Here is a 25,860-nt window from a genome sequence, read left to right as displayed (position 1 = left end):
TTGCCAATTTACAGAGCAAAAGAAAGTCGACCTTGTCGAGCATTTACTGAAATAGACCTTGTTGAATTGGCCCCATGTACTGAAAAGCAGAAAAACTTGCAAAATATGTATTGTGTACCTACTTGGTTTGATTACGTTGTCCTTGATATATAAGTAAATATTGTCCTTGACATATATGTAGATATGAAGCCCTCCTTTTGAAATCCTTGCTTTCCCCCTCCAAGACATATCAAGAGATGTTAGGTAACAATATCGATGACCAATAAGTGCATGGATCCGTGCTCCTCCTCATTGCATGGCCAGAACTAACAACAAGAACTGAGGACCAGTTTGGATCAACGCCAAAGGAGTTGTCGAGGAGGCTTACAAGTCAGAGACCATGCCTGCCTTGTTCCGTTGTGAAAACATGATGGAAGCACCATCGTGCAGCTTATGACGGTGGTATACCGAAATTAATTCCCACCAATTTGTGGCCTTGTCGAGAAAAATGCCATACCCAAGGCATATAAACATTTACCTTAATGGCACAAACAAAGTGTAAAAAATAAAAATAAAATTAGTCGGCTATGCCAACATCTGTACCGTACCAATTGCAGGCATGGCTTGTACTTTCCTGAATGCAATTGGATGACAGTACCAGTTGGTAGCAACCTCACGACTGTTAACCATTCGTTAACCATTTGTGCATGTTTTTCCTGAAAACTTTAGTCAAATACAAAAATTCTAAACCTTACTGAGATGCGTACCTCCCTTGCACGTCAAATTTATGAAGTGGCATTTGGACAAATCTTCCAATCCTATGACAAGCTGGTCGCTTTCATGATCGATGTACTTTGCATGCCTTGCATGTTTCTTGCCTCTTGTGGAGTGTTGTGGGAAAGGCGTTAGTGTGTTTACTGCCTTGCATTCAAGAAATCTGATGCAACCAAAATTTACGAGTGGAAAATTGTGCCTTGGTTGGCACGTGTTACGCCTTAAGGGCCATGTATGTAGCCATGATTACCATGTTGGTTGTGTGGGAAAAGCCACTAGAGGAGCCTTAGGGCACCCACTGAATCAATGAACAAAAAATAAAATTAAAAAATGCAATTTAACTTCGACCTATAACCATGGCGAATTCAAGCCTGCAGCGCAACGAAGGAGACACAGAAGGGGAAGCCGGTCTGTAGCGCCAGGGCGTTCGCGTCAGAGTCAAAACGTCCTGCTCTTTGCAGCGCGATCTCGGCAATCCCAGCCTTACATGTTTTCGAGGACACAATTTCTCCCCCTAACTTTGCCTAAGCGGTGGTTCCCGCTGTCCTTCGGCTTGCAAAAAACCTCCATAGGAGGGCTCATTCCTGCGATTGAGTACTCTTTCGGCCTATCCTACCCGAGATAGACCTTGCGTGGTGAAAGAGACCATCGAGTCCCTGCGGAGAGGGAGAGATCCACAGATTGGCAGTTGTCTTCCGTGCTTGAAGGAGAGAGAGAGAGAGAGAGAGAGAGAGAGAGAGAGAGAGAGAGAGAGAGAGAGAGAGAGAGAGAGAGAGAGAGAGAGAGAGAGTTTTCAAAAGAGAGGGAGAAAGAGAGAGATACACTCTTGAGAGAGAGAGAAAGAACTCCATGCCTTCTCCTCTGCCATGGCTCCACCTTCCCACTTTCTCTCCACCTTGCTTTGATACCAGAGGGCATGGGGACTGAACATGCTAATCTCCACCCAGCCATGCCCTATATAGGCCCTTGGCCTGCTAAATATAGGGACCCCCTTGACGACATGTCCATCCTGGCCCTTGGCCGTGACTGGTCCTACCCTTGTCCTGACACACCTCCACAGTTGCACAATAACAAGTACTTAACACAGCTTCTGATACCAGGAAATGTTAAGGGCAGCTACGACTCTGCATAGTAGCTACCCTTGTATCTACTTAGCTACACTTGTTTAATTTTTCTATGTCTGTTGTGGAGATGATTTATTTCTTATGGCTTAATGTACACTTGAGAGTACTAGTGGGCACTTGGGTTGGTTCTAGTGGTCATGATCATTCATGCATCAAATGTATTCAACATTTACCAAAGTCACTTGTCCAGTGTCTCTTAGGACTTGCACATGCAGCCTTGAACGTTTGAAAAGTGCTGCCACGTTTGCACGCCCCTGTGCTTATTCTGAACGGCTCCTTATCGCCCCCAACATGATGACCCCCCCCCTCACGATGTTCAGCTATAACGGTGCCGATGGCGAAGGCGGGAGAGAAGTAGGAGCTTGCAAAAGACTGCTAACACCTGCTGCTACGGGCCTGCAGAAGCTGACCTTATCCTCTGTCAACACAACCTGAGGAAAGTAAGAATTTTCTTGTACATCCCACTTTTTGCATTGTGAACTTAATAGCTCGTACAAGGTGGGATTGCAAGGTGGCTTCAAGCTCAGAATTTAATAGCTTGAACTCATAGGGATTTTCTTTTGCTTGTTCGTACCAAACTCCTTTGAAAACAAATGAGCCGGCATTGCAAACATTCCCCCATGCATCTCTTACCAAAGCTTTAGTTTGAGTCTTTTCTGCTGTACATTTCAAGACATAGAAATCCACAAGCTCCTTATTGTCACGAGGAGCTATAACAGCAAAATTGTCACCAACATGAAGTTGCATCACTCAACGCATCATGGTGTCCTTCATATGCAAACTCTTCAATCTCATCATCATCTTCGACATCATATCTAGGTTCAAGGGTAACATAATTCCATGCAAAAACGTGTGATTTGTTCGAACACCTCCTCCAGCTGCCTTGCAAACAAGCACTACAAAAGCATGAGAATTGCTGATACCTAAGAAGTTTTCCATTTGTTAAGGAGTAGCCACTGACACAATGTAACCCACGTGCATTAGGCACAGATTTACAATCCCGATGTTGACTTCTATCCACATCACCTGCTTTGACCTCCCAGAACAGTCGAGTAACTGGCGAAGAATACGTGGCTGTAGCACCATTGGACATGGTTTCTCTAAAAAATGGAACCACATCTGCTGCACATTGTAATTTCACACAGTCTAGCTTTAGCTGCTCCCGAGTGAGATGCCTCCCCGATGCCTCTTAATAACAGCACCTGCACCATCATGTTTGTCCTTCCCATGACCTAAACCTGAAAAGTGATGTGTCATTTTCAAACTTGTCAGAGTTCCATATCGAGCAACAAAATAAAAATGCCTCTTTGCTTTGAACTGTGAGGCTGCTCCATTTGACCAGACCCAATGTTCTTTGAGCGATATGCCTAGCTCTTTCAACCAACCATAATGGAGCATAAAGCAATGCTGGACAAAAAGAGTATCATGGCTTTTATCATCAGATATATAGAAATGATAGTATTTTTGGACACTACCTGCAATCCTCACATATGTAATGTGAACGAAGATTTTCACCTGGCTAGAAAACCAATGCATCGATTGGATCTCGTTCTGTTCTTTGAAAGTGTAACTTTCAGCGAAATCCACCACTGACACTACCACATCTTCAGGGAAGATACGTAGACAATCTTTAAACTGCTCGACCTGCCATCTGTAAACAAAATTGTGCTTTATAAACTTACTCAGATGATCCTTGAACAGTATGAAAAGCTGCCCACATTGCATCTCCTTGTGAGAAAGAACTTTTCTTTTCTTCTGTTTCCCTGAATCTGTTTCGCCAACTTCAAGGTCTTCAAAAATCTTAACTGTTACCATGCGTGCACCATTTAACTCTTCAATCAGGCAAATTGGTAGCTTCTTTGAAGGCCCACACAAACAGCATTTGCCAATCAAACAGTTCAGTGCAAAAAAATTTGACCCGCTAGCCTTCGAGCATAAAACTGACTCCCAAAGCTTTGTAAGGCTAGGGCACTGATTTGTCTCACAGTACATTTCAAATCTGCACCAAAAATATCACATTGAAAACTACACTCTTTCCCATGCACACTATAAGAAATCTGCCTTATATGGTTTACAACATCCCTCAAGAATGACATTTGAATGTGAGTGATGCAACAACAGCTGTAGCGATCTCGAAGCTTGTGTACAAAATAAGGTTTCAGCTTTTCAAATGTCCTTTGGTGAATTTGTACCTCTGGGTGACTCTGTTTGAAGGCAAGAAAGAATTCTACCTGCATTAAATAACGATATTTAGTACACTTATTGGCAAAATCATAACTTATTGTTGACATGCAAAACTGAGATCAATCTGGTGGGAGCTAGTATAAGAATGATAACTAATACTTTTGTGATCAGTGGAAGGAGAAAACTTATAAGAGCTTGAGTCTAATAGTAGAAAGCACTCTAAGACCTGGTTGTTATCAGACTACCTAAGGGTAGCTGCCAGGTTAACAATGGTAGCTAAGGAGAAAACTTATAAGAGCCTGAGTCTAATAGTAGAAAGCACTCTAAGACCTGGTTGTTATCAGACTACCTAAGGGTAGCTACCAGGTTGACAGTGACAGCTACCAATCCACCAGGATTGCCATGGCAAACTAGTAGCTTCCACCAAGATTGCATGGCAGACTGGTAGCTTCCACCAGGATTGCATGGCAAAGTGGAAGCTATTACTCTCAGAATGGTAACTAATATTTTGTGATGAGTGGAAGGAGAAAAGTTACAAGAGCCTGAGTCTAATAGTAGAAAGCACTCTAAGACTTGTGGCTACCTTTACCATGAGTAGCACTGTAAGGCTGGTTGTTATCAGACTACCTAAGGGTAGCTACCAGGTTGACATTGATAGCTACCATGTTGATAGTGATAGCTACCAATCCACCAAGATTGCCATGGAAAACTGGTAGCTTCCACCAAGATTTCCATGACAGACTGGTAGCTTCCACCAGGATTGCATGGAAGACTGGAAGCTATTACTCTCAAAGTGATAGCTCCAGCTAGCACTAGGATACTGATAGCTACCAAGTTGACAATAATAGCTACCAGTACACCAATACTACCATGGCAATCTGGTAGAAATCACTATGAGACTGGTTGCTACCTTATCATGACTATGAGACTATAAACTAGCACCTTGAACGTGGTAGCCAGCAAATTTACCAAGAACACCATGGCAGATTGGTAGCAAGCCCTATCAGACTAGTAGCTACCTTTACCGAGGACAACATGGACGCTACCAAAGTCTGATAGTGGTAATTATAAGGATCACAGTGGTAGCTACCAGTCATGTATAGTAAGATACCTACTTGGCAGTGGTAGTTACTAGGTCTAAAGCAATGTGCAACAATAAGCAAATTGTACAATAGTCAACTGAAGTACAACCAAACCAGTGCCATAATTGTCAATGAAAATAAGCTTGTAGTTACTCAAGAAGTCAAAACAAACCTTGGGTTGCTCAAGAAGATGCACTGGGTGTTTATCGAATACTTTGCGTGCAATATGCTTTCGACATACATCCTTTTTGTTGGGCGATACGCGAGTATTGTGAGTCCAGAAGCTCACCGTTGTGGCCTTCACTTCCTCTGTAATTACACTACTTGTGTATGGTTATCGCCCACACAAATGCAATGGCAGTTCTATATGATTATGTTTCAATCGAGATCTAGCTGCATAGAAGTTCCTTCAATGGATACAGCTGCTATATTTGGTTTTATGCTTGTGGAATTCATAACCATCATGATACTCGCCCGTTTAATAAACAACTCTGCGGAGCTTTTTGGTCTCTTGATTACCTTGAGAGTGTTGTGCATTCCATTAATCAATACCCTCTGCTCATCATTGGAAACCTCACCTCCTGTAGATTGAATTTTCAGGTCTCTCAATGCTCGATGCTTGAGAATGCTCCTGATGATTTCCTCCTTTGCCTTGTTGTCAAGACCCTCTGTGCACTGCTTGAAAAACTTGATCACCTGTGAAGTAATTTTGCGGTGCTGAAATTCATTAATATCGACCTGTTTAATTCTAGCTTCCCTTTCTTTGATTCTCTCGCAATATGCGCGCTTTCGGTTTGCTTCATAATCCTTGATTACACTCTGTTTTCATGAGCTGCACTTGACTGAGTCACAACAAAGGCATGTGCTACTTGTTAAACTCACAACATCCTCAACTGGAATGATTTCCACCATCTTGTGAGTCTTTGAGAGGTGGAAAGAGGATGCCAAAGTGGGTACCCTATCCAAAGCTAAGCCCTAAACACCAGCTAGGGATTCGCATGCAATGTGTGTGTGTGTGTGTGTGTGTGTGTGTGTGTGTGTGTGTGTGTGTGTGTGTGTGTGTGTGTGTGTGTGAGAGAGAGAGAGAGAGAGAGAGAGAGAGAGAGAGAGAGAGAGAGAGAGAGAGAGAGAGAGAGAGAGAGAGAGCAGCTATGGAGGCTTTCAGCTTCAACACACATAGAGAGAGAGAGAGAGAGAGAGAGAGAGAGAGAGAGAGAGAGAGAGAGAGAGAGAGAGAGAGAGAGAGCAGTAATCGAGGAAGGCAAGCTACTCTGAGAGAGAGTGCGTGCTCAGCTATGGAGATGGGAACTGTAACAAGAGAGAGAGAGAGAGAGAGAGAGAGAGAGAGAGAGAGAGAGAGAGAGAGAGAGAGAGAGAGAGAGAGAGAGAGAGCAGCTATGGAGGAATACGAGAAGCTGGGAGACTCGAGGTCTCAAATACCAGCTTGAGCATAAACTAGTCGGGAGACTCGAGGTCTCAAATACCAGCTTAACACATGGACTTCTACAACACAAGTTACATTTAGGTGAATAAGCTAAAGAGAACTATATCCTCATAGCTTAAAACATTACTAAAGTTACTACAATTAATAGACTATTTAGGAATTAAAGTCAACAATTAAGTGACATAGTTTATCCTAAGGTCCTGATACCTACTTAAAGCCAACTAATAGACCAAACTCAAAGGGAAGAACAAGGTACTAGAAGTTTGAAAAAATTATAGCATCTAAATTGGCAATGTCACAACTTCATAAATTTTATGCATTGTTAGCATTCAAATGACAAGATGCAAATATGTAACTGTGGAAAACATAGATAAAAGGAAGTAGTACACTTGATATAATAGAGAACATCCATTGTATCATGTAAACATCCATTATTGTTGTCCTTCGAAGGCATCCTTATGTAGTCACAAACTGCACAATAGTCACCACCAACAAACATCCACCTTCTAGAGGCACATCAGTGGGAAAAGGTCCCAACCCTTATTGATCCCCATTAAAAAACATAAGGAACCCTAACCTAATTATTTGCACTCCCACTAGAGAGTCAAGAGAATAGGATATTGTAAAGATTGGGAGGGAACTCTAAGGCTAAACCCCTATCCTCGTCGTCGAGAAAAACAAAGTCATCATCCGTGAGACCATATGTTCCATCAGTGTAATCATGTAAATCATCTTCATCATTGGAGGTACCAATGTTTACTAAGAAGGTCACTAGACGTCTATAGTCATCTTGGTCAAAAGGGTAGGCTTGTGCAATGGGAGAAACACTCTCTACTAAGTATGGATCAGTCGTGGTCAAGAGATGTATCAGCCATTCTAACTCGTCAAAATTTGTGTCACACGCTAGCGTACCTACCAAATCCCATTCAGCCAAGCACCGAAAAGACCATGTGAAACACTTGTGAAAAGCAACGAGGGTATCTCTCACCCAAGGCAGGAATGGATGACTCTAGCGTGCTAGCCATATTTGTACACACAAATATATGATGGTTAGAGAGCAAATATTACAAGGGTTGTGTCAAAAGGTCGTGTCCTTGGGCATAATGTGTTTTTATGATTTTGTGCTATGTATAGAAATCGTAGGTTTCCAGATTTTTGTTTGTGGACTCTTGCTCTTTTACTTTTTTATTTTTGTCTTTTGTGAGTATAAGGCTTTATATATACATTCCCTAAGATTGGAGATTGAGAGGTCAGGGAGGAAGGTTGAGAGGGAAGTGAGTGAATGATGAATGTCAGCAAACACTCCTCCCTTCCTTGGGTAGATCATACCTTTTGGAATGATGTCGTCACCTTTTGAAACCAATTGTTCCAAGTTGTTATGGGTGAAGACTTTGACCAATAGTTTTCGTCCACCCGGGGAATTTTATCTAGTTGCAAGGGTGGTAAGGTACTCTCCCATGATTTTATTTGCAATGTTGTTGTAGGTGGTGAACTTACAATGGGAGGTGAAAATTTTTCCTTGTTTGTATGGATATGTACAATGGTAGGTGGAGGTTGTGTTGAAGCTTCTATTTCCGTATAGGAACTATATGAAGAGCAAGAAGCTTTATTTGACTTCCCTGTTGTTGCTGAGCTAGGTGGAACAAATCATTCTTTCTTCGGTACCCAAACTAGCTCTGGAGCAAGTGTATAGAATTTTGTGATTTTTTCCTTTCCGTGATCGTCAATTTGTTTTGAAGCTACAGGATTGGGTTCACATGAGCCAAGTGACAAGTACCAGCATAATTTACGTTTTGGCACCCAGATTTGATCATTTCCTTCATAGTAGCCTTGGGCTTCCAATAGTTTTTTAGAAATCCAACGCAATTTTTCTTTACGTTTCTTGGGGCAAGTGGGACGTCTCTTACGAGGCCCCTAACTTTTAGCACTAGCTATGGTCGCTAAAGAAGCTTTAGGGACCCACTTGTATGTTTTGTTTGTTATATTAGGATGGGTCTTGTGTGTCTCAAGCTTTATTTCAACTACAGCAGTTGAAACTCTAGAGAATTGGTGGGTTATGGGGACATATGGTTCAAACTCTTGGACATGTAATGTTTTGGGTTTTATTTCCTTAAGAGGCAATATCGCAGGGACTATGGCTTGAGTTGCACTAAGATTTAACTCAGATTCTTTGTCCTCAGAGTCAATTTCCATTGATGATTCTGACCCCAAATCGTGTGGGCTATAGTCTAATGAGACGCTATTGGTTCCAATGCCAGTCAGACCTTCATCTTGTAGGTCATTAGAAGGTATATGCATTGCTTTCGACATATTTAAGGATACAAGTGGTGGAATTTCATCCCCCTAAGGTGTTACCTAGGTCGTCCCCCTATTTCCCCAAGTGTCTATGGTTGCTGCTAGGTGGACCCAATCCACATTGTCCGACTCAATCATCCCATGTAGTACAACCATATAAGGATAATCTTCCCCAACATCAATGTCCGCTTTACACGTGCAACAATACTGCAATGGGATCGAGTAAACTATGGTGTCAGATCTATGATCAAGTATAAACCTGTTTCTTAAAGGATGTGCTCGACCAATTACAAGATCGACTCGAATGACAGAATCTTGGAACTGCAAGTAGACATGGTTTTTAGACCAGTCATGCACCATTTTTGCTTCCCTCATGAAAGGACGTCCTAAGATCATCTCAGATGCCATAGTGTGCTTGGAGAAATCCATAACAATGAAGGTAATTCTTATTTTTTGTCCAAAGACCTTGATCTTGAGATCTTCTAGCATCCCAATAGGTTTAAAAATAGATCCATTGGCCATCTTTACTACTACGGTTGTGGTCCCAAGGTGAGGTCTTCCCATAGTTTCCCAACAATTTTTAGTCACAATGTTAACCCCACTGCCACCAAGGATTCCCTTCACAGTTAATCCCTTGGTAGTGATTGGTATGGTTGCATTGGATTCATCTCCCTCAAAGTATTATCCCAACTTGTTAACAGGTATTTCTACAACAAGGTTCTCATCTAGGTTGAGTTGTGGATCTAAGTGTTCCTCCTCTATTGGCATCTCCCTAGCTCCATCCACCTGTGCAAATTGTGGTAGCTCAACCTTCAGTTCTCCATTGAGAAAATCTTGAAGAGCTAAGACTAGCTCAGGGTCTTTATATAGTTTGGACATGATGGTGGTTCTAACTTCTGAAGACATGAGATCCATCAATTTGGAAATGTTTAATGGCACCTTTTGGGCTTCAGTCCCTTGACGTGGGGAAGATGGGATCTCCATTTCTTTGATAGGATCAGGTAGTCCCTCTGTAAACATTCTTTCCATCAAGAAGCGAGTACGTCCACTTTCCCATGACTTTAAGTCACTTTCTTCTTGGATAACACTAGGTATGGCTAAGGGTCTATGGACTTGGTGAGGTTGTTGTTGCGTAGGGAATACTGTGTTTGTAATCTGGATCTGCCTAGGTGTTGGTTCTAGATTCCTTTGCATATCTTCTACCAAACTTATTAATTGCTTGACTCGCTCAATCTCCTATGTAGGGTTTGAATAAGTTCCTATCTTCTTCTTGGATCCTGGCCATTGTGGCTCATGACGATCTTCCTAGTTGGTTTCTATCTTAGTGGTCATTTTGGCCTCCATGGTTTCACCTGAATCAGAATCCTCTTCAGCATCATTCATATATACGAGGTCATCACCAGTCCCTATGTTGGTCTTTGAACTGGGGTCTTCGCTGCTTTTTGCAATCTCTTCCTTCGTGTTTTCTTCTTTTTTTGAGATTGGGTAATTAATGCCGTGTCTCTTTCTTCAAGAATATAATTTTGTTTTTGGAGCATTGATCGTGTGAGTACGTTTACTAGTACCACAGGTGTACTTTGTGATGGCTCCTTTGTAACCTCAATCAAGTTTAATGGCATGATCTTTGGCGCATTTGGATTATTTGGACATTGGGCAATCAAATGATCTATGCCACATCGATTACACATGAGTATTGGCATTGAAGACGTACTCGCTTGATTGGTTTGCATTATTGTGGTGTTCTTTTGTAGCCTAATAGGACACTCGGCTACACAATGTGGACCTCCACACTCAAAGCATTGAAGAGGTGGTCTCTTGGCAGTGTAATTGATATTTTGGCCTCTTGCAGCAAGAGTAGCTACTTGATAGACAGGTTTGACTTGTCCCCAATAGTTCTCCATGTAGTATTGTGAGCTTTCTTCAAGCGCATCCATCCCATATGCAATATTAGGGTCTATATCTTCCACACAGCCTTCAAACAAGCAATAGATGACTCACAACCCACTTGATTCATAGAAGTGATTCTCGGATGTGGTGGTTGCATTCCTAGCACTGTAGGTGGTAAGGGTGTTGTTTGAACAACATTTTGGGCCCTAGGGACCATGTGCTGTGACGTTTGTTTCAGAGGTGGAGTCTGCATCAATGCAGAAACTCGAGGTGTGTCTGTCCATGCTATTGGCCATCGCGCACTTAAATACTATGCAATCATTAGCTTGATGACCATACCTCCCACAAGCATTGCAATCCCCATTGAATTTTACTCTAGAAGTAGGGCATTCACTGGTACTATGCGGACCATAGCATATTGAGCACCATTGTTGCTCCCTTCTTGGATACATATGATTGTTTTTGGAGCACGATTGTCTCTAAGACTCTTTTGAATGGCCTTGGTGAGATCTGCTAAAGTCATCTCAAATACGTTTGGCTCGTTAGCAATAGGCTTTAGGGTCATTGGTTGATGCCCCGATGCTTGCGAGCTAATAGATTTAGGCTCAACACACACTCTTTCTCCTTGAGTCGTTAAATTATCCTCCAATTGGATCACATTGGTGGTGATTGCTTCCCAAGTGGTGTTACCTCTAATGACTAGGCCATTGTAGATATCCTCATGTCGTAATCCCCTAATGAATCCATCAAGCAATTGATTATTATTGAAGCGCTCATTTGGATTACAATGAGAATTCAAATGCTTTGAGCGACTAATAAAGTCTCTCACTGACTCTCCTTCCTCTCGTCGGGCTTTCTGGAGCTGAGAGGCTACAGCCCAAAGCACTCCCTCTTGTATGTATGCTTTCAAGGACAATCTCCTAAGAGTAGGGTAAATCGTTTTTTCTTCCACCCTTAGGGTTCTATACCAATCCCCAACCTTCACACTTAAGGTTAGGCTTAAAGCATTACTCTTATGCAGGTCATTGTGTTCTCCTAGAGAATCACATATTTGTTCAAACACTTTGATATGCTTTCTCACATTCCCATCCCCACTAAATTTTTGTGTGAGCTTGGATATTTGTACTACCTTTCTTCTAGGTTTTCTATTAGGCGTGTTACGGCGCATATTCCCAGCAATAGATCGACCGATAGCCTGAGGAAATGTTGCCAAGGCACCTAAGTGAGCAGTCACTATCGGTGAAGGCGCTCCAGAGACTACATGTGGAGTAGGTATTGACATTGGGCTTGGTGCATAGGAAGCCCTTGGGTTCCAAGTTTGGTACGGTGTTGTGCCATTTGGTGGCCCAAAGTTCATATGTGTGGCCCTAGGTATAGCAGACGTCGGATGTGACATGCTAATGCTAGCTGGTATGGTCCCATGGAAATAAGATCTTGGGTGTTGTGGTTGTGGAGCATAGGTTTTTGAAACAATGGGAGGGGTAGGAACTACATGAGTACGAGGACCCATAGGTGTATACGATTGGTACACACTTGTAGGTATTGTTGTAGGCATTGAGCTACCATGTAGTGGTGCTTTACTAACAAGTGAGGTCCATGGCATGTTTCTTGGCATGCCCATTATTGGGGTAGGCATGGTAGCCGTGGTGTCATCAAGAGAGAGATGAGCTAAACTTGGAAAAGTAAAGCTAACACTTGTGGGCTTAGATTGCACTGAGACCCCTAGCGAAACAACATATGGAGGATCCATTGGGCTTACAGAGGGAGTCTCCATTTGCGATAAGGTTGGTTGTTTAGCCTTCTCTGTATCCAAGAATCTCATGAGACCCATTGAAGGCATGTGGATCCCCTTGTTCTGTCTCTCTAGCTCAACAACCCTATGGATGACCTCACAAACTCTTTGTTGTTGATCCTCCACACTAGGAGCACCCGTTGTGGATTGTAGGACATCTAACCAACCCACGTGATAGGTGTGACCTGTTTATAGGTCGGTTAGAGTTTCTGTTTGTAGTTCGTACTCCCAGTTCTCATTTAGAAACGCTTCATCTAGGATTGAGGTGCTAGGGGTGTCCTTTGAGCTAGATGCAATATGGATATCTATGGGTTGATCCTTAGTGGTTCCTAATTCAGGAGCACTCGATTGCTCTCCTAGCAAGGATATTGACATAGGGGCTTTTTATTTTAACTCTCTTCATTTCTCTGCCTTGCGTAAGCTCTCGATTTCCTTTTCCCCTAGGTGCAATGATATATCGCTCAACCTCTTGCACTTTGGCAAGGCTTTCACCATCAGGTAATATAACCTCAGAGGGGAATAGCTCTGAAGAGTCAGGGGGTGCAGTGAATGGAGTATTCACGTGCACATTCTCTAAGGGCATAGGGTCTACGTTGGTCATGAATGGAGAATTTACTTCCCCACCCCCCTCATTTACATCGTTAGCTCCATGTTCGGAGCGAGTGGCTCTACTAAAGGTTTCCTTTAACGGCTAAGCACACTCGATCCAGACCATGGGCCCATGGCATGCATGTCTTAGCTTGAGATATCAGGATTAGGCATTGGTCAATCCTCCATGACGTCGTAGTCAGAGGAAGAGTCACTCGACACAATATGCGGGTCCTGAGTGGTACAACCTTGGGTTCCCGCAGAGGGCCTAGAGCCTAAGGTAGAGGAATAATGAGTGCTTGCATAAACTAAGACACTCTGGGTGTGCTCGTCCTCTAGCACACGACCAGAGCATAGGTGCATTACCTCTACACTCTAGTGGTGTCGGTGAGTGCCTGTGAAGGCCGCTCACCTATTTCTTGAGGTGTTTACAACCCAAATTTTTATATTTTTGATCCCTTTTTTGTAATCAATCCATATAAGATAGCATGCGATAGCTCAAAACAACCATCTTGGCTAGAGGGACGTGTCGTGCTTTACAACCCCCGATTCAGTTACGTACAACCCTCGAAATCCTAAAAATAGTTTTTTCCTATGGGGAGAGGATTAGAATTAATAAGTCCAAAGGGTGAGTGTGAAGGGGATGGTGGAGGACTTAAGGAACTTGTCCCACATGCCCTCATTCCTTCTTGTGGGGGTAGGGTATATATATAAGAGTGAGTTTAGTATATATCAAAAGACTGAGAACTGAGGCTTGGGCTTGGGCTTAGGTCGCATGCGCAGTTTCAGTGGCCTTTTTGGGCCACACATACACACTACACCTTTACCTAGTCTCCTAACTAAGCTAACCTTATCTCCTCTACATCTAACTACTCTGCTAACTACTAATTGACAGTGAATCCACCTTCTCTGCTAACTGCTTACTCATTCACTAGCTAACACACTAACTACTAACTGTGCAAATAAAAAAAAACTGTGTAAAAGCAGACATTGGCAGAAAACACTCATTGACTACTAACACACTAACTACTAATTGTGAAAAAGATTATGTGCAAGCAGACATTGGCAGAAAATAGAGATTATGCAGGAAATAAAAACTTGCAGAAATTAACTTCTTCTTCTTTCTCTTCCTCCTAACACAAACACTCACAGAAGAAGCACACAGTGCCTCTTGAGCTTAGTGCTGGGTGATTCCCCGTCAGCGGCACCAAAATTAATGTGCGCGTCTATCGCACGTGTCAATGCAAGGGACTTGCCGTACACTGTGTGCGAGCCACAAATGGCTGCAAGCACACAACCAGACTAATCTAGCAAGCTCAAGAGAGCAAGGGTGTCTCACTCACCGCCCTACGCTTGCCTTTGTGGAGGATTCCTCGCCGCGAAGAAGAGGGAGCTACCGTCGTGCCGCGCTCAATCGTCTCGCTCCCGTCATGCTGTCATCGCAATTCTCGATCTCTTTCTCTCTCTCATACACACACACACACACAAGGAGATGAAGAAGAAGATGGAGATGGAGCAAGAGCACTATTCAATTGCACAAATGAGAGAATCAGGTATTTTAGGTTTAGATTGACTTTTATATGGGATTGCTTGTTCACATTTGGGTGTCCACACTTAGCCAATCTTACCCAAACATTATAGGTTCCAGTTTTAGAGTGTGCCTCTCATCGGCGATCACTCTTACCCTTTTCCTATTGGACAGACAAGCCCGCTCCCTGACTCAACACAATGTAATGTCCGTGGATGTTTACTGGGCCCATGCCCATTTGCCAAGGTCAATATCAAGCGATAGGGGGCGTTGGGCAACCCCCAAGCCTCATATTTTCTCGGTGTTGACTTCACTGTCGCATGTCATATCTTCGACACCAAGGTCAACACCAAGCAATAGGGAGCTTTAAGCAATCCCCAAGCCTCCTATTTGCCTAGTATTGACTTCACTGTCGCATGTCATATCTTCGACACCAAGGTCAACACCAAGCGATAGGGAGCTTTAGGCAATCCCCAAGCCTCCTATACGCCTAGTATTGACTCAACTACCTCTTGTAATGTCTTTAACTCCAAGGTCAACACCAAGAAATAGGGAGCTTTAGGCAATCCCAAGCCTCCTATTCACCTAATATTGACTCAACTGCCTGACTTGTTGGTTAACAGTTTGCTTTAGAAGTGCCATGTGGTCCTCTTCAGTTTTGAAGAGAAGGCTCCCTCAGTTGGTGCCGTGGTCGTGGTGTACGCACTCAATGGTGGAAGCATCAAACTTGACGGGTTGGATGGCCTCGTTGAGCTTGAGTAGAGTGATAGGGAAGTCATCCCCCTCTTCCCACCAAGTGGGAGGCAAGCCACCGATGCAAACGGTCAATGCAAGACCTTCGCGACGACAATGCTCTTATAAGCACTCCTCCATTTTAAAGGTGACGATGGTCGAATTTTCTTGAATTTGAGTGGCTAATGATGCCACGTTTTTTGTAAATGTGTGCTCTACCTCCATAGTTTGACTGAATGTGTATGTGCCTGCTTGTTTTTGAGATTTGAGAGACTGGAGTGGGGCTTCGAGGGCGGCGAGGCATATCTTGAGCTCTCCATTCTGTTCCTTCAACTCCTTGAGTTCGGCTTGGATACAATCGAATGGGCCACTCGAGGGGGGGCCACAAAGGATTGGGTTCATCTCGGTGTCGACGATTCTCCCTTGTGTTCTGCCATGGGACTTCCATGTGCTCCTAATTTGGAGTGGGAACACCTCTTGAGGAGTGTTACCCAGCGACAAAAGGAGCTAGGCTTTGGACTTGTCCGCAGGTTGCAAAAGCAAAAAACAAAAGGCATACAAAGAAAGTTTGTGGTTGCAAGACCTCAAACTGAGGGGCCACAAGTTGCAAGGATAGGAGTCGGAGGTCGCAGGTTGTAGGGGCCATGCCTCCACGTTGGCCTAGGCACTATCATTATTGCCCTTAGAGGTCAAATATGACCTATGGGACCAAAGTTACATGTGATATAGTAAGTATGAGTTTGATAAGTGATTCTTGGTGCTCCAATATTGGGGTGTTGAAAGTCGCAATGGAGAGCCCACACTATGATTGGGAGAGGAAAGTGCGTAGGTCTAAGTCATGGCTAAAAATGTGAGGGAAGCAAGTTCGGATGTGACCAAAAGCTGAGCACTCTAGTAGTGTGTGGAACTTAGACTCTCGACATTGCAGTGAACATAATGTGCATAGTTGATTTGACTCTTCTCCATTGCCCCAACGCCCTGTCTCACATTGAAGGGAGTAGGAGCTAAGCTGAATGGCTGCGATAGTGCGTATTGTTGACAAGGGGATAGGCTCAATCATATAAGGGTGAGTACGGTTTCCTCTTTCAATGAAGAACATGGTTTTGTAGTTGGGAGAAATATGGGTGGTGTAATGTATGAAGCATGACCCACCAAATTCAACCCAAGCCATAATACATTGGCATTGTAGAAAAGCTTCATTCATCTATTGAGGCATCATGTAGCAAGTTAATATGAAAGGTTTTGACATATCTCCAAACCACTTCTTTATGTCTTGCATCCAACCTATGCTCAAGATCTTGCTTGTATGCATCTTTTGAACTTTTTTGCTTGCTTCCCATGCAATTGTATGAAGTCAATTTGAAAGGTTTTGACATATCTTTATCATGGACTCCACACTTTCCATGCCCAGAACCTCAATTGGAAGATATTCGAATGAGAGAGAGAGAGAGAGAGAGAGAGAGAGAGAGATCTTTTTTTTCTATTAGAGGCCAAAGATGGCCTATGAGAAAAACCAAATATACATGTGTGTGTCCTCCATCTATCGGGAAATGAAAAAAGCACAATATAACAAAATGTCTCATGTGGTAAGGGGTGAGGCATTCGTCCATGGGAGTTTAGGATACAAGATACATAGTATAGGGGAAAAGGAGGGGGGGGGGGGGGGGGGGGGGGGGGGGGGGGGGGGGGGGGGGTAATGGGACTATGGGTGCACATCTATATACTTAGGGAAGTACAATCATGAAATGCGTTAAGCTAACTAGCTCCAATCTATGTCCTAGGGTATGTAAGATTTAGAACCTGGGTGGGTGTGGTGGAAGGGCTACACGTATGATTGCAAGTAGGTCTTCCAACATCAAAGGAAACCTCTCTTGGGCTGCTTGGTGGTGGCAAGTTTGGATCTCATGGATCTATATGCGAGGGAGTCTCAGAACCCCCTCCTCAGAGCTCTCTATCCTAGAGCTTAGGTCATCTCCTAGCACTGACCATCTTCTAGCGAGTGGATCAAGCCCCCTTTGTCTTTGCTACAATTGTTGTATTGTATGGTCAAGTTGTCCACGTCCTTCCATGCAAACCCATCAAACTTATTAAGGATGATTCTTTAGCAAATGCCTGGTGTGGGTAAAATTTGTGGATTTTCCCTTCTTTATGTGTCCCTCTATTGAGGAGTTATCAACATCAATGGGCAACGTGCTTTTCTCACCCACCATAAATAAGATTTAAGGATGCATTTTGTGGCACAAACGTAAGACATCCTTTAAATTGACTTGGAAGCTATTGGAAGTATCGTGATCTATCTCAAATGGGAAATTATCTTAAGTTCTTGTTATCAATGTGGTAAGGCACAATATTTTTCTGAAAAGTAACCTATCTTTGTTAATGATGCTTCATTAGACCTTAGCTCCTCCTACTACAATAAAAAAATGCATATCATGTGGGTTCAAGAGTAGGGATTATTTTATTCTATATTTTCTCACATTTTCACATACTAAAGGGTGTTGAAAAAATGATCTTGAAAAAAGTTTTACAAATTGAATAAGGAAAGGATCCCTTTTATTGGTGAAAAATCATAGTTAAGGGTTCTATAAAGAATCCTTGAAAGCATGCGATATATATGTTTTACATATAGTGACCCCTCTCAGCTTGGGAGTAAAACTTTAGTTTCAAGGGAACAGATCTTTGGAAAACAATTTGCTCCCTAAGATAAAGGTCTAGCACTTACTGCTCCACTTCCAGTTCTAAAAACCCCTTATCATTCCAAACCTCTAGGAACATCTAGACCTACCACTAGGACTACTAATCAAGGACCAAGTGCTAAAAAAGAAACTAATGCTCCTTCCTCTTCCGAGAGGAATAGAAACATTGACAAAAGTAGAAGACCTGCGGATTCTTATGATTTTCAACCAACTCCCTCTAGGAAATGATTTCGGTCCAGGAACCTCATGTCATGTTATAGTTCTAATAACCAGTATCATGGATTTATTAATTACGTGATCATGTGAATTTTTTTGTGATTATCATGTGTTATTATCATATTCACACAATTACACTTCACATGATCACATTTAAGCAGCCTCTAAACTCTATGTCTTTAATAAATGGCTATGTCCAATGGCATTGATATCTGTTTAGTAGAAGAACATGAGCTCCATAGGAGATCTGGGCAATTGATGCATTTTGGAGGTCATCATATGTTCTATGGGGGGAAGGACGAGGGATATTCTGGTGTCCTAACCTATGTTAAATTATCTACTAACCCTCAATGGGTTCTAGATCATCCATCCAAGGCTCCATTGTTTCTGTCCAATCCTTACTTGGGATTCTCTCCATTGTCAATATTATGGTGATAACTCCTTGCCTGGAAGATAGAAATGTACAAAACAATTTGACACACACAGAGAGAGAGAGAGAGAGAGAGAGAGAGAGAGAGAGAGAGAGAGAGGTTTGAATGTGTCTTAAGAGACTGTGTAGCAGGTTGGAACTAAACTTAGACTTGTAGAAACTGTCTAGTGATGTCATGGTTGGTAATGAAATGGACTTGTAGGAAGCTTCTTAAGCCTTTGAAATAGGTGCTTTTGATATTTTTGATGGGGAGATAATAGAAGGAGCCTGGATTCAGAAAAAAAGCATAGATTGAAAGAGCCTTCTCACTTGCTATTTGAGCAAATTCAACAAAAGAAGGTTGTGTGTGTGTGTGTGTTTGTTTGGGGGGATGGGGAATATAATAAGAAGAAGGTGCATGATTCATATTGCAATGGAGAGTTCCCAAAAGCAGGAAAGAAGGTGGGTATTACGTTACATGAACATGGAGCCTTTGTTAAAGAGGGCAGAAGAGAATTGCAGAGGTGGAAAGGCTCTTTTGCATGTTCTCCCCTGGCTCTTGCACTTGGGGCAGCAGTTTGTTGTACTTTCCTATCACAAAAGTCTTCTGTCTAGAATAGTTTTCTATGACACAAAAGGTCTCTTTAGCCACCTGATGAACCATCCTTGGCTTCCCCTGCTCCTCAAATCTCCTACATGTCTAGTCTTCTTCTCACCTTCGCGCGCTGTGTGTATGTGTTTTATCTCTTTTCTGGACCGCCCAACACTCCATCAGCTCATTGTCATTGAGCCCACATTCCTTTTGTAGCTCATTGTTCATTGTTCTTGCACCCACACTCAACCCTGCATTGCTGTATGCTTTTCTCTTCATCTGTTGCTTTTAGCTCCTTGTGCTTTGACTTCACCTTATCTGCACTAGTGTCTATCCTCTCCTTGCATTCCTTCCTCTCTGCATACCACCTCTGCTATAACATTAGACCTTAGACTACCATCATTCATGCAACTCTGTGTGCTACTCTCACAAACGAACTGCGGAAGTCGGCTCCTGCTTCCGCCATCCAAGAAAGAACCCTCTTCCATTTCATTTAATTTCACAGACTGCCCTTCATCACGTCTGCACATGACATGATGGAATTGGCTTCTGCAAACCAGCAATGTAATAGTGCTGAATGCTGTGATGATTTTGAATTTTCTATGCCCAATGTCGAAGCCTCGAGCACCTATGAAAGCTTCCGCGAAACAGAGGATTCCTCTTTGTCGCCCGCCGATGAGCTTTTCTATAGGGGTCAGCTTCTTCCACTTCTCCTGCCTTGCAGACTCAAAATGGTACAAGAGCTTTCTACTCATGAGACAAGGGCAAGCATTCTTCCTGCAAAAGAAGAGTATGCAGATCCACATGCCAACAATGTTGCGCACGCAGACGGCTCCTTTTTCTCGACAAGTTGCTCTAGAGAGTTTCCTTCAAAAGCCTCGTGTTTACCTGCCTCACAAATGCTTGACAATCCTGGTGAGCTTGTATATCATCCACATAAATACACGCCCAATGCAAGCTTCGCCGTCTCAAAGCCCAGACTGAAATGGAAAATGCTGTGGAGAAAGGGGAAAAATTGCTGCTCTTTGATTGAAGCTACATGCTGCCATTATACCAGCTCAAAAATTGTTATCAGACATGAAGCATCAGTGGAAGAATACATCAATACATCAACGCCGTTTTGTCGCTCTGGGTCGTGTAGGGGGTCACCAAAGAGGCCGAGACGGACCCTATCGTCCTTGTCATCATCGGCGTCAATACGCAGAAACGGATCGATAAATTCTCGCAGCTTCCATTACAAGGGCTCAAATTCTGCCATGAGGGTCATTGCATCAACAGCAAAGGCTCAGAAAGAGAGCCTTGTCCTAAAGGCCAGAGATTGCCTTCGACGATCTCTGAAAGTTCTCAAGCTGGCTAGTCAATACAAAGGCAATCTCCTCAAACAGCAGAATGACTATCAATGCCTACACAATAAAAGTGTAGCAAAGAAAAGAAGCCAAGTAGCACATTGTGAGCAGAGTAGTAGCAATTGCAACAGACTTGAGGACAAGAATGCATATAGGGACATTGCTGCACAATCAAAAAGCTCATGGATGCCGAAGGAGGACATGGGCTATTGGGATTTGCATTTGGCAGAGTTAAAAGCGAGTAAAATGGATCCGGCAAGCACTCTACTCGTCGATGAATACGATGACGACGACGACGATGATGATGACGACAATGATGATGATGATGAGCATTCCAATGCAGCCTTTATCATCATTGAGCCGGATTTTCCAGAGAAAGCACAAATTGAATGCAACTCTTCATCTGATTTGGATTGCAAGTCTTCTTCTTGTCGCACATTTGAGAGTAACTGTAGTGCAAATTCTTTCATTGAAGTCCATGACTCCATCCAAGGGGCCATTGCTCATTGCAAAGCCTCAGTGTAGTGTAATTCTTTGCCCATAATAGAATAATCATTCTACATTCATTGATTGGGGAGTCCATGACTCCATCCAAAAAGCTATGGCTTGTTGCAAAGCCTCACTTTTATTCTTTTGTCAACACCATACTAAGACATCACCACATTCTGTCAATGGCCGACTGATTAAAGGGTTTTTGGCTACATAAGACCTTAGTACAACATTGACCTCTGCAGACCTTAGTAAAACATTGCCTGTGTGCCTAATGTCTTGGGTTCAATCCCTCCTTGGCGACCTAAAAACATGTTCTAAGTCCCTAGGGAATGTTCCCACATGCGGCTGTGTGCGTGTGATGGGATGCCTCTCTCCCTACCTGTGAGGCCGTCGTATATAGGGTGTGTGCGTGCGTTTCAAAGTTCTTGTACCCTCTATTTAAAAAAAAAAAACATTGACCTCTGAAGAGCAATTGTAAACCGTTGGATAAATCTTGTCGATTAGTGCCACATTGCAAGCTAACAATAGAAAACTTCGTTGGCCTAAATAAGGCCTTTGTAACCATGGAACTCTTGGGATCAATTTGGACCGTTGGATAAAGCTGGTTGATTAGTGCCACATGGCAAGTTAATAATGGCAACCCATGATTTTTTTCCTTCCTTGTCTAGCTTAAACAAGGCCTCGGTGCACTATGTGATCGTGCTAATGTCATGTGAGTTCAGCATGAGGGGTTTTTTAATGCAAAAATTTTAGTCAAATTAAAAGAGATACATTAACAAAAGGGGGTTTTATATTCCATTTTGAAAAAAACGTCTTAAAATAAGGGGTCATTTTATTCATTCATGCCCTAAAGACATGATTACTCTACAAAGGGGAGTAAGCCCAAAGCTTTGCAGAAAGCTTCAAACTTATCACGAGACAGTGCCTTTGTGAAAAGACGTGCGAGGTTGTCCTGTGTTGGCACATAAGCCAAGCTGATATCTCTTGTTAGGGATTTTTTTAAATGTGTGCTTATAACTTGATAAAAAATTATACATTGCATTCTACTTTCAAAGCATTATCCAATGAGAGTTTACAAAGGGGGATTAAATAAAAAACCATGATACCACATTATTATTTTGAGGCATGCCAAGAGAACACTTTCTAAGTAGTATTGCATCCTTTAAAAAAAAAAACTAAAGAAATGTAACAACACATTATAGGAGCGCAAGTCACTTATACTCAATTGACATATGTACAATTTTGTGTCAAGTATTGAATGCAAAGGACCAAAGATGCTCATCGAGATATGAGGTGGGCATTACAATGATGACACTTATTGCTTCGTAGATTAGGTTTGTGTATTCATAATCCTACAAAAAAGTTTGAATCATTACGCATATCAACAACGAAAATACTTCTTGCTTAGTTTTAACTCCATCCATTCATAATCCCACCAAAAAGTCACACAAATTTGTATACTTCTTGATGTTTTTAGAGGATGTGAAGTGACGGTATCTCTTCAGATGCAATTACCTATGCTTGAATTTTGAAGGCATGTGGCACTACGCAAGACATTGATATGGCCAATGAGTTCATGATGATATTGTCAATCATGGGCTGTTGAATGAATGAAAATATCATGCTTGGCAATGCCTTGGTTGACATGTAGGCCAAATGTGGTGTACGTCAGAAAGCACCAAAAGTCCTTGAGGAGCTACCTATCCACCACGATGTTGTCTCTTGGACTTTATTGATTGCAGGATATGCCAAATAGGGACAAGGCTAGGAAGCTCTAGGTGGTTTTCAACAGATGCAAAGCGAGGGCATCTCTTTAGATGCAATTAATTATGCTTGCATCTAGAAGGCGTGTGGCACCACTCAAGATGTTGATACAGGCAAAAGAATTCAAGATGATATTGTTAGTTAGAGGATGTTGAAAGAAAACTTAGATAAAATCACCTACGCTTTCATCTTGAAGGCATGTGACACTACGCAAGACACCAATATGAGCAAAAGAATTCACGATCATATTGTTAGACACGAGCTGTTGAAAGAAAATATCGTGCTTGGCAATGCTTTGGTTGAAATGTATGCCAAATGTGATCTACTTTAGAAAGCTTTAAAAATGCTTGCGGAGCTGCTTATTTGAGATGTCCTCTCTTGGAGATTTTTTATTGCGAGATATGCCCAACATGGATTGGGCCAGGAACCCCTGGGCTATTTTCAAAGGATGCGAAGTGAGGGCATCTCTCTGGATGTAATTACCTACACTTGCAATTTGAAGGCACGTGAAACTATGCAAGACACTGAAATGGGCAAAAGAATTCACAATGATATTGTTAGTCACATGCTATTGAAAGAAAACATAGTGCTTGGCAATGTCTTTGTCGACATGTATGCCAAATATAGTGCACTTATAAAGCACAAAATGTGCTTGAGAAGCTACCTATCTTCGATGTTGTCTCTTAGACTTCATCGATTTCACGATATGCCTAATAAGGGCAAGGCCAAGAAGCTATAGGTTGTTTTCAGTGGATGCAAAGCGAGGGCATCTCTCCATATGATCACTTATACTTGCATCTTGAAGGTGTGTGGAACCACCCAAAATGCTGATACGGGCAAAAGAATTCATGATGATATTGCTAGTCAGGGGCTGCTAAAAGAAAACGTAGATGAAATCAGCTACGCTTTTGTCTTGAAGGCATGTGGCACTATGCAAGACATTGATATGAGCAAAAGCATATTGTTAGTTAAGGGTTGTTGGAAGAAAACATCATGCTTGGCAATGCCTTTGTCGACATGTATGCCAAATGTCGTCTACTTCAGAAAGAACAAAAAGTGCTTGAAGAGTTGTCTATCCACATTCAATCACCTAGGCTTGCATCTTGAAGGCATGTGGCACCACTCAAGATGCTGATATGGGTAAAATAATTCACAATGACATTGTTAGTTAGGGGATGATGAAAGAAAATGTAGTGCCTGGAACTGCCTTGGTCGACATGTGTGCCAAATGTGGTGCACTTCAAAAAGCACAAAAATCGCTCAAGGAGCAGTCTATTGGGGATGTCGTCCCTTGGAGTGCTTTGATTTTTGGATATGCTTCCAAAAATCAGGAGGCAGGGCAAAGAAGCTTTGGGCTATTTTAAGTAGATGCAAATCGAGGGCATATCTCCCAATTGCAATCAGTTTTGCTTGCATCTTTTTTCCTTTTCACGATTCCACTCTTACTTTTTCTAACACACATAACGACTTATTTGGTCACACGATGCACATAGTTACTTTTTGAAATAACTGTGCTTCATGCATGGTCACGCTTGCACCAATTAGTTGTCTCATATGAAATGCAGCTATGGAAGTCTATTTGTAACTATGCCAAATTTTGCATAGTTGATCAGTAACATCTTTCTGATAATGATAGCTGGTGCATGCATGATCACATCCTTACCTCACTGCCCAAAAACTAAGGAAACCCAAAGGGTTCACCGGGAAAGTCATTTTAGAAGAGCTTCTAAGCCCTTCTAAATTTGTTTAGCGGCTGAGCACTACATTATTTGTGTTGTACTGCCAAGGCCTAAGTTTGTGTTGTACTGCTAAGTTCGGTCTCTTAGAATTTTGCATGAAGAGCTTTGAAAGTCTGATCTGTTCACCGCGAGCAAGGGAGGGTTTGCCTCTGCTATGGGAGAGAATGATAGCTTTGGCGTGTTCGCATCGAGGAGGGGGCCTCATAGGCTGCCGTACAGGGTCTCACTATGAGCGCAACTGTAGACCTGTGGATACGGGGGTCTTGGGTTTGGATCCCCGGCTACCCTAGCTCGCACTGCTACCCTCATGCCCTTGCAGGCTTGACTTTGCCTTTTTTTTCGACAGGGGCCTGGCGGCGGCCTTGCTTCTTCTTGGAGCAAACTCACTCGCCATGTTCGGTTTGGAAATCATTGGGCTAGAGGACAAATGGTTCGTAGATGTGGTGTGGCATGGACCTGTGTGGTTCCTGCTTGGGAACAATGGTTTGTCCTGTGACGGTCCGAGTGCTCATTTTCGATTCGGTGGGCAAGTTGGGGCGGGGTGGCTAACCCCTAGACTTTGTGGCTCTCTCGATATGCTGGCTTGGTGGCTGTGGATTTGTCCTGAATGTTGGATCATCATTTCTTTGTTGTGGTTACATCGGAGTCATGGTTCTGTCCGAGGCTGATTTGTGTCCCAAATGGTCTCAATTTGTGGGTTGTTGTGGGGGCCTTGGGCACCATGGACGACAGTGGTAGTGCCCTCTATGGTGGTGGCATCCAAGGTCAGCTTAGCTTTTTATATAGCTAGTCTGGTGTTTGGTTTGTATGTTAGGTTTGAGGGCTCCCTGTGAAAGACCTTAGGATAGTTGATGTGACCTAGTGGGTGGCTCCCTCACAGCCATGGAACTGATGTATTTTTTTGGCGAGGGCTCGGGTTGAGCTTGGTGCTGGTGTAGGTGGCTATCTTAGTATAAACTTACTCTCTCCGTTGGAGAGAGTTTTGAAAACAAAAAGGTACAGGGCAAAGCTTTGGAAAATGGAAGAATTCAAACTAGTGGAATCAAGCAATCCTTGTCACCATAACCTCAACTCCGTTACAATGCATAAGTAGCTTTGGTTCCATGGGTCATATTTGACCTCTGAGGACTATAATAAAATTTAACTCTCTCTCTCTCTCTCTCTCTCTCTCTCTCTCATTCTCATGTACACTCATAC

General features: G+C 42.8%; 1 protein-coding gene across 1 annotated transcript; it reads left to right on the top strand.

Annotated features, from left to right (window-relative positions):
* The first annotated feature begins 19,473 nt into the window (after positions 1–19,473).
* LOC147461520 (uncharacterized) lies at positions 19,474–21,234 on the top strand. The gene has a single exon (XM_086501190.1). The coding sequence runs from the start codon at positions 19,856–19,858 to the stop codon at positions 21,191–21,193; it is 1,338 nt and encodes a 445-aa protein (XP_086357316.1). The 5' UTR covers positions 19,474–19,855; the 3' UTR covers positions 21,194–21,234.
* The last annotated feature ends 4,626 nt before the right edge of the window (positions 21,235–25,860 follow it).

Source organism: Adiantum capillus-veneris, chromosome 3 (assembly GCF_014529385.1).
Source record: "Adiantum capillus-veneris isolate H3 chromosome 3, ASM1452938v2, whole genome shotgun sequence".
NCBI lineage: Eukaryota > Viridiplantae > Streptophyta > Polypodiopsida > Polypodiales > Pteridaceae > Adiantum > Adiantum capillus-veneris.
The sequence above is the reverse complement of the archived record's forward strand: the minus strand, read 5'-3'. Positions and strand labels throughout refer to the sequence as shown.